Source organism: Quercus suber, unplaced genomic scaffold (assembly GCF_002906115.3).
Source record: "Quercus suber isolate HL8 unplaced genomic scaffold, Cork oak 2.0 scaffold_152, whole genome shotgun sequence".
Taxonomy (NCBI): Eukaryota; Viridiplantae; Streptophyta; class Magnoliopsida; order Fagales; family Fagaceae; genus Quercus; species Quercus suber.
Window position 1 is genome coordinate 838,814 of NW_027069613.1, and position 14,564 is coordinate 853,377.

Sequence of the window (14,564 nt, forward strand, 5' to 3'; positions counted from 1 at the left end):
TATTTTTCACTTAGAAAGTCGTGAAATGCTTTTTTTTTTTAATAAAGATAACTTAACAAAAGTACAAAACTAAAAAAGTTAATCCTTTTTTATGTACACGCAAAAAAGGACAAAATAACGCCAGCATCAGATTTGCACCGAGGATATCTGTCTCAGCATGTTCATGGGCGCACCTTGGCCCTGCAGGTATGTAATTTAATTACGCCTAATAAATATATTATAGCTGATAATCAGTGCATAATAATACCGACCCAGAAACCCAAAAACCATGGCCCAGAGATTCCCTCTTCTTCCATTTCTTGTGCTCTGTCTTTGCTCCTCTGCATCAATCATAGGCATAGCTCATCAACATGAGGACTCCACAACCCAAACCATGGAGGATTTTTCTGGCTACCCAATTCATGAGCCTCACTCTTTCATCCAAAACTTTACTTCTTCTTCACTGTCTGTTGACACTGAAAGTTTACAGAACCAGGTACGGAACGGAAATTTGTATATGGGTTCATTGCTATGGTTTTTCATTTGCTTCACAGTTTAACTTTCTGGGTTTTCTTCTGAGGGGTTTTATATGATTATGAGTGTGACGTGACACTCATAGTGTGTGTGTGTGTGTTGTTGATTAGTCTTTAGAATTATTAATGATGCAAAATATGTTCATTAGATCGATGAACTTGCGACTTTCTCGGATACTCCTGCCCCATCAGTGACTAGGATCCTGTACACTGAGAAGGATGTTTTGGCACGCAGGTATGCAACTTAACACAACAAGGCCTTGATATACAAGGAGTCAAATGCATGAATAAGAAATTCATTTTCTGATTTTGATTTTAACAAATGAATTTCACTTTAAATGACAGACACTAAGTTGTTTTGTCTAAACGTATACTAGAAAGTCTGGCATGCTACAAAAGGTTGTAGTTTGTTTGTTAAGTATGTGTGAGGAAATAGTTCGTTTGTTATTGCTTTTTATTTTTATAATTTTGATACATCTTAGTTGGGGGAGGGGGACTTGAATCTATGTATTCGTTGGAAACATTAGGAAGTGCTAGTTGGCCTACAGGCCACTGGCTTGTTGATGAGTTGCCTAAGCAGAAAATCTCAGGGCAGGTTGGGATCCCATGAAGATTGAATTGCCCCATTTTTATTTCATGTAGTAGGTATTTGTGATCACCACCTTGAATTGGGCCATTTCTGAAACAGCAGCCACTTACATACTACCTGAGTAAGAACTTGATATGTGTCCTAGTTAAATCATAAAAACAGGAGTGCTATGATTTATAGTTCCCTCCGGCAATCATGATCTCTCATGCTGATTGGTCCATACATGTCCCTGTACTTAACACCATGTTGTGTTTGGCACCATGTTAAGATGTGGGTTATGCATGTGACATGTGGCCAATCAATGTGCAATGGGCAATCAATTATAATTGACCTTAACATTTTTTTTCCATGAAAATGATCACACGCTATTAATTTTGGTAGTGATTCCAATTTCCTTGAGTCATTTAATTAGAAATGATAAGTTCATACATTTCAATTTCATTATTGTTTTTTGATGAATGAGGTAAATGTTTATAGGATGACCAAATGTGTAACGACTCAAGGAAAGCGTCAACCACATTTGTACTTATTCCCCAAAAGGACTGGTCAAGTTGTACTTGGGGCTCTTTGTAGTCACTTGTATATCCAAGATCCATCTTGTAAACACCCGATGTCAGACTTAGCACACACCCGCACAACACACTCATATGATCCAATCCATATAATCTGGGGTATCACAAAATGCACCCTAGCAGAGGAGTCTTTTCTGGTCTTGGAATATCGAGCATGTTTTGATGTATATACTGTGTATACAATTTAATAGATTGATTATTTAGCATCACTAGATGTGGAATATTGTAGCAATATTAGTGTATATGAGTATAACTGTACAACAAATAGCCTTGTTTACTAGGTAGGTCTTTTTTACATACATGGTAAAGTTTATTTAGGACTAAACTCTGCATGTAATCAAAGTGAATACATATTCTTCAATATCGATAACATTGGGGACAAAGAAAACAAAAAGACACTTTGTGTTTTACATGGTAATCAAAATTCTAGATTCTTCTTGTCATGGGGCTTTTCCTTCCCTCTACTTTTTTTTTTCTTGGGATTTTCTTGAAATTTTCTTGAAATTCATACCTAGGATCCATCTTCATATGATTTATTTGTAACAATTAACTGCAGATACATCAAAAACTTGATGGGGATCTCTGGACTCTCTGTCAGAGAAGATGCCGTTGGTAACATATTTGGCCGTTGGTGAGTGTATGACTATATCTTTAGAAGATAGTTGTAATTAACTGTTTTCCATGCTAAAATGTGAAAGATATATTGTAGGGCTTCATCTAAACTCAATTCAACTAAAAAAAATTACTAAGTTCCTACTACTTGAGGTTTGGCTAGACAAGCAGGTTGCTATTTTCAGATTAATAGTGTAGAACGGCACCACCTTGTCACATATGTAAAGCATTATTTTTCTTCTATTTGAGATTACTTCAGGTCTCTTGGCCAGTAGGAATCTTAAATTGACACCAAAAAATGTAAAGTCATCAGCATATGTCATTGTCACTTATTTTCCATTTTCTTATAAGTGGTCTAACTTTTAGCTCCATCTGCTGGTATTTCATGATACTTAAGCTTTACTATAATTTAAGTCGCTCTCCACAGATAGCCAACCCCAAAATTGTCAGACTAAGGGTTGGTTGTTCTTCTCTCCACACCCAAAACTGAAATCAGAGTTTTATAATTAGCTTTTAGGTGCATATTTAAGCTCATATTTGCATCTCTGCCTTGATTTACTTGTGTAAAATTGTTTATTATCATAATATATTATTAAAGGGTCAAACTTAGGTACAATACTATGGGTGTAGTACATTAGGCTCCCCAGTTAAATAAAAACAAATAGTTGCATTGAATTTAATTGTCTTTAGAAAAGAAAATATTGTTTGTGTTTCATTGGTCAATACAACCACTTGTCTACATTTTATTGGGGAACCAAATGTAATGCACCTAAGCTACCATACTTAAGTTTTTCCATTTATTAAATGGCTTTGACTAAGCTATATAATGCAGGGATGGGTATGAGCCAAACCTTCCTGCAGTAGCAACAGGTTCTCACATTGATGCTATCCCATACTCTGGAAAGTATGACGGAGTCGTTGGTGTTTTAGGTGCTATAGAAGCTATCAATTCACTAAAGAGGTTTGTAACTTTCTGTTTGATGTTAAAGTGGGTCTTCTAAAATAATAAATATCAATTATAATCTTAAGAATATTTCTGTGCAGGCAAACCTGATAGATTTAGCAACTTGAATTAAAACACAAATCTGATAACCATATAAGATATGCATATTTAATATACATATATTCTGTGCCATGGTAATCCCAGGATTGAGCTGATAATTACATGAACATCACCAAAACAAGAAAAAGTGGGGTCCTAAAAGGAGAGTTAATGACAGCATGACCTAGATTTTTAAGTACCCAGCAGGATATTTGAAAGTTTGGTCATCTTGACTTGGTGGCAGACCTATCCATTCATCCAAACATGACCCAAAAGCCTCCTGAAATTGGGTTCTGGCACTTCCCCCCTGCCCGCCCATCTTTTTGTCCACTATCATTTGAAGTTATAGCTGGACAACCCAAGGATGCAAACAGCTGTCCTGTTATCTGAATTCATAAATTTTAAATGATAATTTTTTTTTTTCTATGTTTTTGCAAAATTATTGATATTATAAATTTTATAACCTTCTTTCTAACAGTGTGTTTAGTTGGGGGTAAAGCCATAAAGGAGAGGAGAAGAGGTTGGGGGTGCCCCCAATCTTGTTTGGATGTTTTTCTAAGTTGAGGGGAAAAGAATTTAATAGGATTTGGAGGAGTACCTTAACACCTCAAACACCCTCCCCTCCACCTCCTTCCCTTTTAGAGGGAGAGGACTTTTGATATGTCCTTTCCCTTTTACCCTTAATAATACATTAAAATTTAAATGATATAAAAAAAAAAATATATATATATATATATATATATCAATATTGTCTAAATAAACCTCTATCACATGTTTTATTCTATTGCCAATTTATATAATAATTTTACCTTCTAAACTGTTTTTTGCCCTACAACCAAACAAGGATGGGGATACATACTCCTCTCTCCTTCCTTTTGGTTTTTAGAATATCCAAACAAAGGAAATGGACAGCTATTCCCTCCCCTCTCTTCTCTTCTCTTCTCCCAACCCTTCTTATCATCTACTCTTCTCTCTCTTAAAACTTCCAAACTTAGCTAAGTTTATGTGCAAGTTCCTTTTAACTTTCTGGTCCTTGAAAGTTAATATCTATGGCTATTATTTTGGTCTATGATTTATTGACTGGAAGTTTCCACAGATCTGGTTTTAAACCTAGAAGGTCACTGGAAATTATCTTATTCACCTCAGAAGAGCCTACTCGCTTTGGGATCGGCTGCTTGGGAAGGTCACTCTATTGACAATATCTCTCTATATGCTTGTGCTAATGTTTTCTAATTACCCTTTTTTCTGAATTTTCCTTCACCATATATTCTCAACTTTAACTTGTTAAATTTATTGTTAAAAACCACAAAAAAATTTCATGTCTTGGGGATGGAAGTTTGATTTTATCATCCCATTCTCTTAAATGTGCAGCCGCTTATTGGCAGGAAGCAAGGTACTTGTGAAAGCTCTGCAAACAACAGTTGATGGTCAAAATAAATCCTTTCTAGATGCTGCTAGAGCTGCTGGATATGCTAAAGATCAAGATGACTTATCCAGTGTGTTTTTAAGGAAAGGAAGTTACTCTGCTTTTGTGGAATTGCATATAGAGCAGGGTCCAATTCTGGAAGAAGAAGGTAAGATAATTTCACTGCTGATGTTAACCTTATGTTCACTATGTATTTTAAATTCCCATCAATCCATTTTTTTTTCAATCCAGGTATTTCTATTGGGATAGTAACTGCCATTGCAGCCCCTGCAAGTATAAAAGTTGAATTTGAAGGCAATGGAGGCCATGCGGGCGCTGTCCTAATGCCAAATAGGTGATTTGCCTAGAAGTGACCGCTTCTTTCCTGGCTGCAGTAAATAACACCATGAACTTATGCACCTTTCTCATGGCAGAGTTCACTAAATATTTTCTTTTTCAATTTTTCATCTGCAAGATATTTCTATCATTGTAATAGCTAGAACTAGAGATATTTTATGCATTTTTCCACTTTGAGATCCTCAGTGATATATATATATATATACACACAAATATATATTTGTTGATTACGTAGTTCCTTGTTTGCTATCTTCTTTCCTTTTATTCCCCCTCCCCCCTATCTGTCCACTTGAACAATCCCTTATAAATGAAAGTAATTCTAATAAATTGTGTGGTTAGAGTTGATAAAAATCATTCCCTGCTGGAAAATTTGGAGTTATTCTAGAATTATATCATTTTTACAATCTTATATATTATTATGCTTGTTTGTTTCAACAAGAGTGACTAATTTTGTGTTCATCACTTGGATCAGAAATGATGCAGGACTAGCAGCAGCAGAGTTGGCACTTGCTGTTGAGAAACATGTATTAGAATCTGGATCTATTGATACTGTTGGTACAGTTGGTAAGCCACGCTTTCTTTGTAACTAGGTATTGGCTTTTTTTTTTTTTTTTTTTTTTATTTAAACACTTAAGTACATCTTGCATATTTTGCAAAGCAGATTCCTCTTTTTTTGCTATATTTATTATTGTAGACCTTTGTATAAATTTATACTTCCTGTTTCCAAGGTATTCTGGAGCTGCATCCTGGAGCAATTAACAGCATCCCGAGTAAATCACACCTTGCAATTGGTACTATTTATACCAGTATATTGAGAATGTTTTTGTCCATGGTTTTTAATACCTTATCTTGTTCTTAATGGTTTTTTAGTTGGTATAAAGTGTTCATAGATATGATTAAATATGATCCAATCATGCTGTTCCTGCCTCAAATACTGCATTAGGTGTTAATTTATATAATTGCTTTGATATCCCTAGTTTGATTCACACCCCCCCCCCCTCTTTGTTTTGGCAGACACAAGAGACATTGATGAACAACGAAGAAACAATGTAATTGAGAAGATTTATCAATCTGCAATAAAAATAGAAAAAGACCGTGGGGTCAGGCTATCCGAATTTAAAATTGTAAATCAGGATCCACCAGCACTTTCTGATAAATCAATAACCGAGGCAATGGAAGCTGCGTCAAAAGAGTTAAACCTACCACACAAGCTGATGATTAGCAGAGCTTACCATGATTCACTATTTATGGCCAGGTATGACTTATGAGAGAGAGAGAGAGAGAGGCACCACACTTTATCTACACATGGCTTTCATATTGAAAATCATGTACCTTATTAATCAGATATCTCCAATATCTCATTTAGATAAATCAGAATTATTTTATTTAGGCAATGCAATTATCAGATTTTTTTCAATGAAGGGATCTTTTTATAAGACTGGTGAAAAAAAATGCTGGAATTTATAGTCCAAAATAGCCAATACCAGATTTGTTAACATTATGCCATGTGAGGCAACCTTTGAGTGTGTGTGCTACAAAAGATGTGCCACTGCAATAAAGGTGCTCGAATTTTTATGACTTAGATGTGATACAGACGCAATAAATAATTGTGCAATATGTGTTTTTTAGGGAATTCAGATGATAAAAAAATGCCATTGCTCTTATCTTACTACAAATAGCTGCTGATCGTGCATTTTAACATTCATGCAGAGTATCCCCAATGGGCATGATATTTATCCCATGCTACAAAGGTATGGACTGTTTTCTCTTTTCCTACATCAAATGCTATGATACCACATTTCCTTTATTTTTCTTAGAAAACCAATGGTACTTTTCTTTAAGATAGTGTTTCAAATTATTAGGAACCTATCTGAAACAACTAGTTACATCATCTTTCATCAGCTAATGTATTTGAGATAGTCACTGAGGAAAGCATGTCTGTTGCCATTGAATCTTTTGCTTTTGTATTTGAAACAACTAGTTACATCGTCTTTCATCGGCTAATGTATTTGAGATAGTCATTGAGGAAAGCATGTCTGTTGCCACTGAATCTTTTGGTTTTGTGTTGGAATTGTAGCTCGCCTATATTTTATGCATGTGATAGGCTAACAAACTTAACTTCCAAACTAAGATAAAAAAGTGCAAAAAAATATACACGAGCACATCTCAATGGCATGGGGTAACACAGGCATATACAGAACCACCAATGGACACAAGTAAGAATGCCAACTTGCTGCAACTTGGTCTTAAGCTATGAACATAAGCAGAGATGGAACTAGTAAGGGGCTGAGGGGGCCTCCCCCCTCCCCCCACCCCACCCCCACCAGAATTTTTTTTAAATAGTAATAGTATACACTAAATCATTTGAATGTATTCCATGCTAGAGTAGCCTTGTTATATGATATAAGCTTACCAATCATACAGTGTCATTGATAAATTTGATTTCCTCTTTGACATAGAAAGAAAATTGTGAAATATTGCCTCCAAATGCTCTGAAATGCTAGTCCTTTTGTATTAAGTTTGATCAGAAAATTAAGTGATAACTCAATGGTAATAACATCATTTGTAATGCGATATATTTGTGGTTCACATTCCCACATCTCTCCCTCCCCACTACCTACCTATCAAAAAAAATTGATCAATAAACTTCAACCATATCAGAACGATAAAATTTAACTCATGTTCCCTGTTTTGATGTAGCAGTTTCACTTTTTTTTTTTTTTTTTTTTTTTGAGAAACAAAGAAAGGGGTGGACTTCCCAGGTCGCTTCAAATCCTATGCTTGAGAACATATGTTAGTGTGTTTCGCTTTTTAGCATAGTGGTTAACTTCTACAGTTTTCTAATACAAAAATATCAAGTGTTGTCATCATTGTTTTCGTTTTTCAATTTGATGCGTACACCTACGTGTATGATACCTCAATGTTGTTCAAATTAAACAATACACCTAAAAGCTCCAATCTCTCTTTCATGTGTCATTAATTTTTTTAAAAATTTACATCTTGTTGCTCTTAATTTTGTTTTTACTCACACCTTGATTCATGATTCATTTACATCAATTTTCACTTTTGTTTAGTCAGAATTCTCAATTTGAACAAGTAATTCAAAAAATGTTTTAATTAATTATTTTCATGCTATTTGTACAAGTTTCATATTTTTGTTTAAATCAATAGTGTTTTGGATCTTACTCTAATGTCAAATTTGTTTTTTATGAGCCTTAACTTTTTTGTCTAATTTTTAGGGTCTAATGATAAAAGGAAGGAAAAGACCAAAAAAATTTTTTTGAGAGAAATGAGATAATAAAAAGGCTAAAAATGCAATTTGAAGTTTTAAATTTAGGCGTTTGACCATATGATCTTACAATTTGGACCCATTTTATAAAGTTGTAAATGTCAGAATTCCATCAGTCCTTCACATTTTACACCATTTTTAACCCATTAAAAAATATTACCTCATTCATGATAGGATAATAGTCACAAAATCTTAGCATCTCTCACGCCATATGGTTCTATGAATTTAAGTTGGGGTAATTACAGTAAATCCACTTGTAGTTTGACCCGTTTTCACTTTGCCTATTTGTGGTTTAAAATTTAACACTTTGTCCACCTGAACTTCAATCTGTTTGCTCTCCGTTACCCATCTCACCCTTAGACGTTAGGAAAACACCTTTTTAATACAAATCAGAACATAACACAGATAAAAAACACAAACCATTGAAACTTTTTCTCACAAGCCCTAGAAACACGAAAAACCCCATCTGAACAAAGACGTAGAGCTTCATTTTATTAGTTTCATGAAGCGAGTGGAAAGTTGGGTTTTTTAAGCCTTTTGGTGGTTCTATTGCATTGAAATTTTGGATTTAATATATTCATTGTCCATATTTTTAGTTTCACTACCTTTTGTTCAAGTGGGTTTTAATTTTTTTTTTTTTTTTTNAAATAGTAATAGTATACACATTTAATGAATAGTTTAACAATTGAGCCCAAAATAATTATTTTTGGCCCCCCTCCTCCCAATTAGTTACAATTTGGCCCATGAAAATGATAAAACCCAACTAGCAAACAACTATGCTACAACATCTATGTTACTATGTTGGCTGTTTCTTACTTTTTCTTCTTAGATCCAAGCTATTTTTTTAATGAGTGTTAAGATTGACTATTTGAGTTTTTGTGACTAAGATATGACTATTTTTGCTGAAAAGAAAAAAAAATGCACAAAGCAAAAATGAAGAAAGATTGACGAATACAAATTACAAACCAAGTTAATATATTTGTAGTGAGTGAGAGTAGGGTGCGTGGGTGGCCATTAATCAGTGAGAGGGGTGGGATAGCAAGTGTGTTTGGCTATTAATTTTTAACTTAAAATATTTAAATTTTTTTTAACTTACTACTTACTAGTTGTTGTTGTTAATCAGTGTGTGGGTTGGGATAGCAAGTGTGTTTGGCTATTAATTTTTAACTTAAAATATTTAAATTTTTTTAACTTACTACTTACTAGTTGTTGTTGGTTGTTTATTAGTAAATTAGTTTAAGTTTATGTGGGGTATTATGGAATTGAATAGTTGTGTTAATAAATTGGTGCTAATGTGTATTGTATAGCCATTAGTATTACAAATTTTACTACATAAATTTTATAAATTCATGTATCATTAATTAAAAGAAAATTAGTATTGAAAGGGAGATTGTTGCAAAGTTTAGTACAAAATCAACTATAGATGATTTTTGTTATTTAAAAGAATGTTGAATTCTATTTTTAAATGATTAAGGTAAAATGTATTAATAAACGGTTATTTTGTTTCACCTCCCCACCCCCACACCCCCCCCCCCCCAAAAAAAAAAAAAAATTAGATCCTGGTACCGTCCCTGTACATAAGTAATTGATTTTGCAGGTTACAGCCACAAGCCTGAAGAATATGCCTCCCATCAGGATATAGCAAATGGGGTGAAGGTATTAGCACTGACCCTTGCCAAGTTGTCCCTGAACTGAGCCATTATCCATAGTTAAGTTTGAATACCAGGTTGCACCATGTACTTCCTTCGTCATAGGATGTGTAGTAGGGATACTTTTCATAAATCATTTGAATGTATTCCATGCTAGAGTAGCCTTGTTATATGATATAAGCTTACCAATCATACAGTGTCATTGATAAATTTGATTTCCTCTTTGACATAGAAAGAAAATTGTGAAATATTGCCTCCAAATGCTCTGAAATGCTAGTCCTTTTGTATTAAGTTTGATCAGAAAATTAAGTGATAACTCAATGGTAATAACATCATTTGTAATGCGATATATTTGTGGTTCACATTCCCACATCTCTCCCTCCCCACTACCTACCTATCAAAAAAAAATTGATCAATAAACTTCAACCATATCAGAACGATAAAATTTAACTCATGTTCCCTGTTTTGATGTAGCAGTTTCACTTTTTTTTTTTTTTTTTTTTTTTGAGAAACAAAGAAAGGGGTGGACTTCCCAGGTCGCTTCAATTTTTTTTTTTTTTTTTGAATGATTCATTTCACTGTGAAGGCTCTGATAATGGGGTTTGTTTCAAGGACTAGATTGCCATGGCTTTTGGTGGTCTTATTGATGTAGTGATTTTTGTTCACTTGTGGTGGGGGTAGTGTTTGGATTTTGAGAAAATGGGTTGTGCTAACTCCAAAACTGATAAAAATGAAGGTCTATGTCTCTGTAAAGAACGGAAGAGATTCATCAAGCAAGCCATTGATTCAAGGTATGCTCTAGCAACTGCTCATGTCTCTTACACACAATCCCTTAGAAACATTGGCATTGCTCTTTGGCGGTATGCTGAGACCGAGGTCTTGATTAGATGGAGTTTTTATGCAAACAAGGAAATCTGATGTTGGGTTGAGCAGTAGTGGGAATTTGAGTTTTGGGATGAGGGAAGCTTCAAAATTGAATGGAATGTTGAAGAAGTTGTAAGGCATAGACGATCACAAAGGGTTTCTAATAAACAAAATGTTGTTGATGAACATGTGGAAGAGAGTAGCACTGGTAAGTCTTTGGATGAAGTGGATTTAACAGATGATGAAAGGTCCTTGGATGAAGTGGATTTAATAGATGATGAAAAGTCTTTGGATGAAGTTCTTAAGCAATCAAAAACCCTAACCTTTTTATTTTTGTTATGTTTGTTTTTTCCTAAAAATATGTTTTTCTAACACCAAAGAGAGAGGTAGGTAACAGATCCCGAACGGAAGTTACCTAAGGTGGGCAAAGTGTTAAGTTTTGAATCACGGGTAGGCAAAGTAAAAACGAGCCTAGCCACCCACAAGTGGGTTTATTGTAATTTCCCCATTTAAGTTAAGAGGAGTAAATAAAAAAACTAAAGATAGTTTTTAAACATATAAAAACACTTCAAATGTAAGTTGTAGTTGACTCAATTAGTAAAGTTCATTATTATCGAATAAAATTTTTAGAAAAAATTACATTTTATCACCCTAAACTATGCTTCAAATTACACTTTGCACCTTAAACTATGACCCTTATTACACTTTACACCTCGACGTTAGTTTTACTGTTAAGTTAGACAGAAATTAATAGCATATGATTTTTGCTTAGATGGCTCACTGTTTAAAGACCAAACCACCCTTTCCGCAAGCAATTAAAAGCAAAAGTTTATTTATTCAGGTTTTTTTTTTTTTTTTCCAACTAATGGATTCAAGGATTATATGAGATTTGTTAAGAGTGAAATTCTCATTAACTTACATAACGATACAATGGTCTGTTCCTTATATACAGTGCAGAAACTAACTACCTAACTTAACAGCTATAACAAACTTCTTAATAGAAAATTAAACATACACGTGCATACACACGTGCACCACTAATGCTATTTACAAGACTAACTAAACTACATATAGTTTAAGCAATATAGAGACTAAAGCTGCAAGTCGTTTAGCTAGGACTCTCTATAGCTTTGCTCTACTCTAATTCCTCTTCTTGCTGCTCTAAGTATTCTTCCTGCCTTAATCTCTGATACTCCCCCTCAAGATGAGCACAATGAGAATGAATATTTAGGATCCCCATATTGACAAGCAAGGCTGAAAATTGATTTAGATTTAAAGCTTTTGTTAACAAGTCTACCAATTGAGATTGACGTCTAATATCCATCAGCCTTATAACCCCAGCTTGTACTTTATCTCTCACAATATGACAATCTATTTCAATATGCTTTGTACATTCATGGAACACAGGATTGGATCCTATGTGAATTGCTGCCTCACTATCATTGAACAATAAAGCAGCTTTGTCATGTTTCACATTCAAATCTTTAAGTAAATATAGAATCCAGGTCACCTCACATACAGCCACAGCCATTGACCTATATTCAGCTTTTGCAGTAGATCGAGATACAATATATTGCTTCTTAGACTTCCAAGAGATCATTGAGTCACCAAGAAATATAAAAAACCCTGTAATAGACCTTCTAAAATCTAGACAAGTTGCCCAATCTGCATCTGCAAAAGCTTTTATATGTAGTGGAGAGTTTGATGGAAGAAACAAACCTTGGCTTGCAATTCCTTTGATGTATTGAATGACCCTATATGCTGCTTTCAAATGAGGATTTCTAGGCTTAGACATAAATTGACTTAACCTATGCACAGAATATGTAATATCTGGCCAAGTAATGGTTAAGAACAATAGTCTACTTATTAACCTTCTGTACCTCCCAACATCATGTAACAACTCACCATCATCCTTACTTAACTTTATATTGACTTCCATAGGAGTTCTAATAGATTTACATCCAAGCATCCCAACATCACGAACAATTTCAAGAGCATACTTCCTTTGACACAATGAGATACCCTTCCTTGATCTTGCCACTTCCAAACCCAATAAATACTTCAAATTGCCTAAATCCTTTAGCTTGAAATGCTTATCTAGAAACAACTTGAGATCTTCTACAGCTTTAGGATCATTACTAGCAATAAGTATGTCATCAACATAAACCAAAAGTGCCATGAAAAATCTATCATTCTACTTAATGAATAAGGAGTAATCTGCCTTGGACTATACAAACCCATGTTGCAATAATGTGGTTGAAAATTTTGAAAACTACTGTCTTGATGCTTGTTTAAGTCCATACAATGACTTATGCAACTTGCAAACCATCTCCCTCTTGCTGTGTAGGCCTAGAGGAAGAGACATATACACCTTCTCATGGAGATCACCATTAAGAAATGCATTATTCACATGTAATTGTTGAAGAAGCCAGCCTTGCACAACAACCAAAGCCAAGAAAAGTTTGATTATGACCATTTTAGCCACCGAAGAAAAAGTCTCAATATAGTCCAGTCCTTCCTACTAAGTATATCCTTTAGCCACAAGACAAGCCTTGTATCTCTCTATACTACCATTAGCTTTGTACTTGATTCAAAAAACCCACTTCCATCCAACAACCCTTTTGATGGGTGGCAAAGAAACAAGAGACCAAGTGTGATTTTGTTCTAAAGTTTCAATTTCTACTGCCATAGCTTCCCAATTAAGATCACCAACAGCTTGATGGTAAAACTGAGATTCCTTGAAAGCAAAAATACTATTGCAAAAATGAGAATAACTAGGAGACAATTTTTGATAAGAAACATAGTTGGTAATAGGATATCTAGTGGAAAGAGTATTGCATTTATAGGATTGAAGATATGAAGGTGGTTTGGACACTCTGATAGACCTTCTAAGTGAAGGAACATATGAAGGAATAGGCATAGAAGGAGGCAATGGATTAGGATGCAAGATAGGATCATCAACTATATCATTAGGTAAGTAAATTGACAAGTCTTCTGGAAGATTAGAGAAATGATCTTCAAGAATGTTAGATTCAGGATCAGAAACATGTTCAAAAGAAGGATGTGGACAATCCACAAAAGGAAGAGACTTTGAATGTTGAATAGGATCACTAATAGGTAAAGGTGGATCATCTGGAGTGCAAATCTAAGACAAAGGGTCAAAAGGAGAAGAGGACGTGGAAGAAGGAATAGATTGAAAGGGAAAAATGGACTCATGAAAGGTGACATCCCTTGAAATGAAAATTCTTTTAGACTGCAAATCAAGCAATTTGAATCCCTTGACAACAAAAGGATAACCTAAGAAAACACACTTGATGGCTCTAGGATCAAATTTAAGTCTACTATGAGCTAGAGTGGATGCAAAACACAAACAACCAAAAACTCTAAGGGAAGTGTAATCAGGAGCTTTGCCATAAAGTAATTCAAAAGGTGTCTTGTTATGAAGAAGAAGGGATGGAGGTCTATTGATAAGGTGTACTGTTGTGAGAATGTAATCACCCCAATAGGCAATAGGAACATTTGATTGAATTTGTAAGGCTCTTGCCACACACAAAATATGTTGATGTTTTCTTTCCATAATAGAATTTTGTTGTGGAGTGGCAACACAACTATGTTGGTGTATGATGCCATGAGTCTTAAAGAAGTCAGTCATTTGAAATTCAACACCATTTGT

The 14,564-nt window shown here is 34.5% G+C and overlaps 2 protein-coding genes across 3 annotated transcripts; one reads left to right on the plus strand and one right to left on the minus strand.

Annotated features, from left to right (window-relative positions):
* The first annotated feature begins 120 nt into the window (after positions 1-120).
* On the plus strand, positions 121-10,376 carry LOC112033150 (ureidoglycolate hydrolase). Of its 2 annotated transcripts, XM_024065931.2 has the most exons (12): positions 123-475; positions 662-747; positions 2,230-2,304; positions 3,118-3,246; positions 4,424-4,510; positions 4,699-4,901; positions 4,985-5,087; positions 5,562-5,653; positions 5,818-5,880; positions 6,104-6,344; positions 6,800-6,840; positions 9,976-10,376. In XM_024065931.2, exons 1-12 carry the CDS (start codon positions 269-271, stop codon positions 10,071-10,073), a joined length of 1,425 nt encoding a protein of 474 aa, XP_023921699.2. In that variant the 5' UTR covers positions 123-268; the 3' UTR covers positions 10,074-10,376. The 2 variants fall into 2 exon arrangements, with proteins under 2 accessions (XP_065633369.1, XP_023921699.2); XM_065777297.1 differs by lacking the exon at positions 4,424-4,510 and having other exon boundaries at positions 121-475.
* Positions 10,377-12,026: 1,650 nt separating this feature from the next.
* Positions 12,027-13,070, minus strand: LOC112033140 (uncharacterized mitochondrial protein AtMg00810-like). Its single transcript, XM_024065920.2, has one exon. The coding sequence runs from the start codon at positions 13,068-13,070 to the stop codon at positions 12,027-12,029; it is 1,044 nt and encodes a 347-aa protein (XP_023921688.2).
* Positions 13,071-14,564: the final 1,494 nt, after the last annotated feature.

Coding starts and splice junctions, on each gene's coding strand:
- LOC112033140 (XM_024065920.2), bottom strand. CDS start 13,070: ATGGCACTTTTGGTTTATGTTGATGACATACTTATTGCTAGTAATGAT.
- LOC112033150 (XM_024065931.2), top strand. CDS start 269: ATGGCCCAGAGATTCCCTCTTCTTCCATTTCTTGTGCTCTGTCTTTGC. Junction 4,902..4,984: donor TCCAATTCTGGAAGAAGAAG/GTAAGATAATTT, acceptor TTTTCAATCCAG/GTATTTCTATTGGGATAGTA. Junction 6,841..9,975: donor ATTTATCCCATGCTACAAAG/GTATGGACTGTT, acceptor TTGATTTTGCAG/GTTACAGCCACAAGCCTGAA.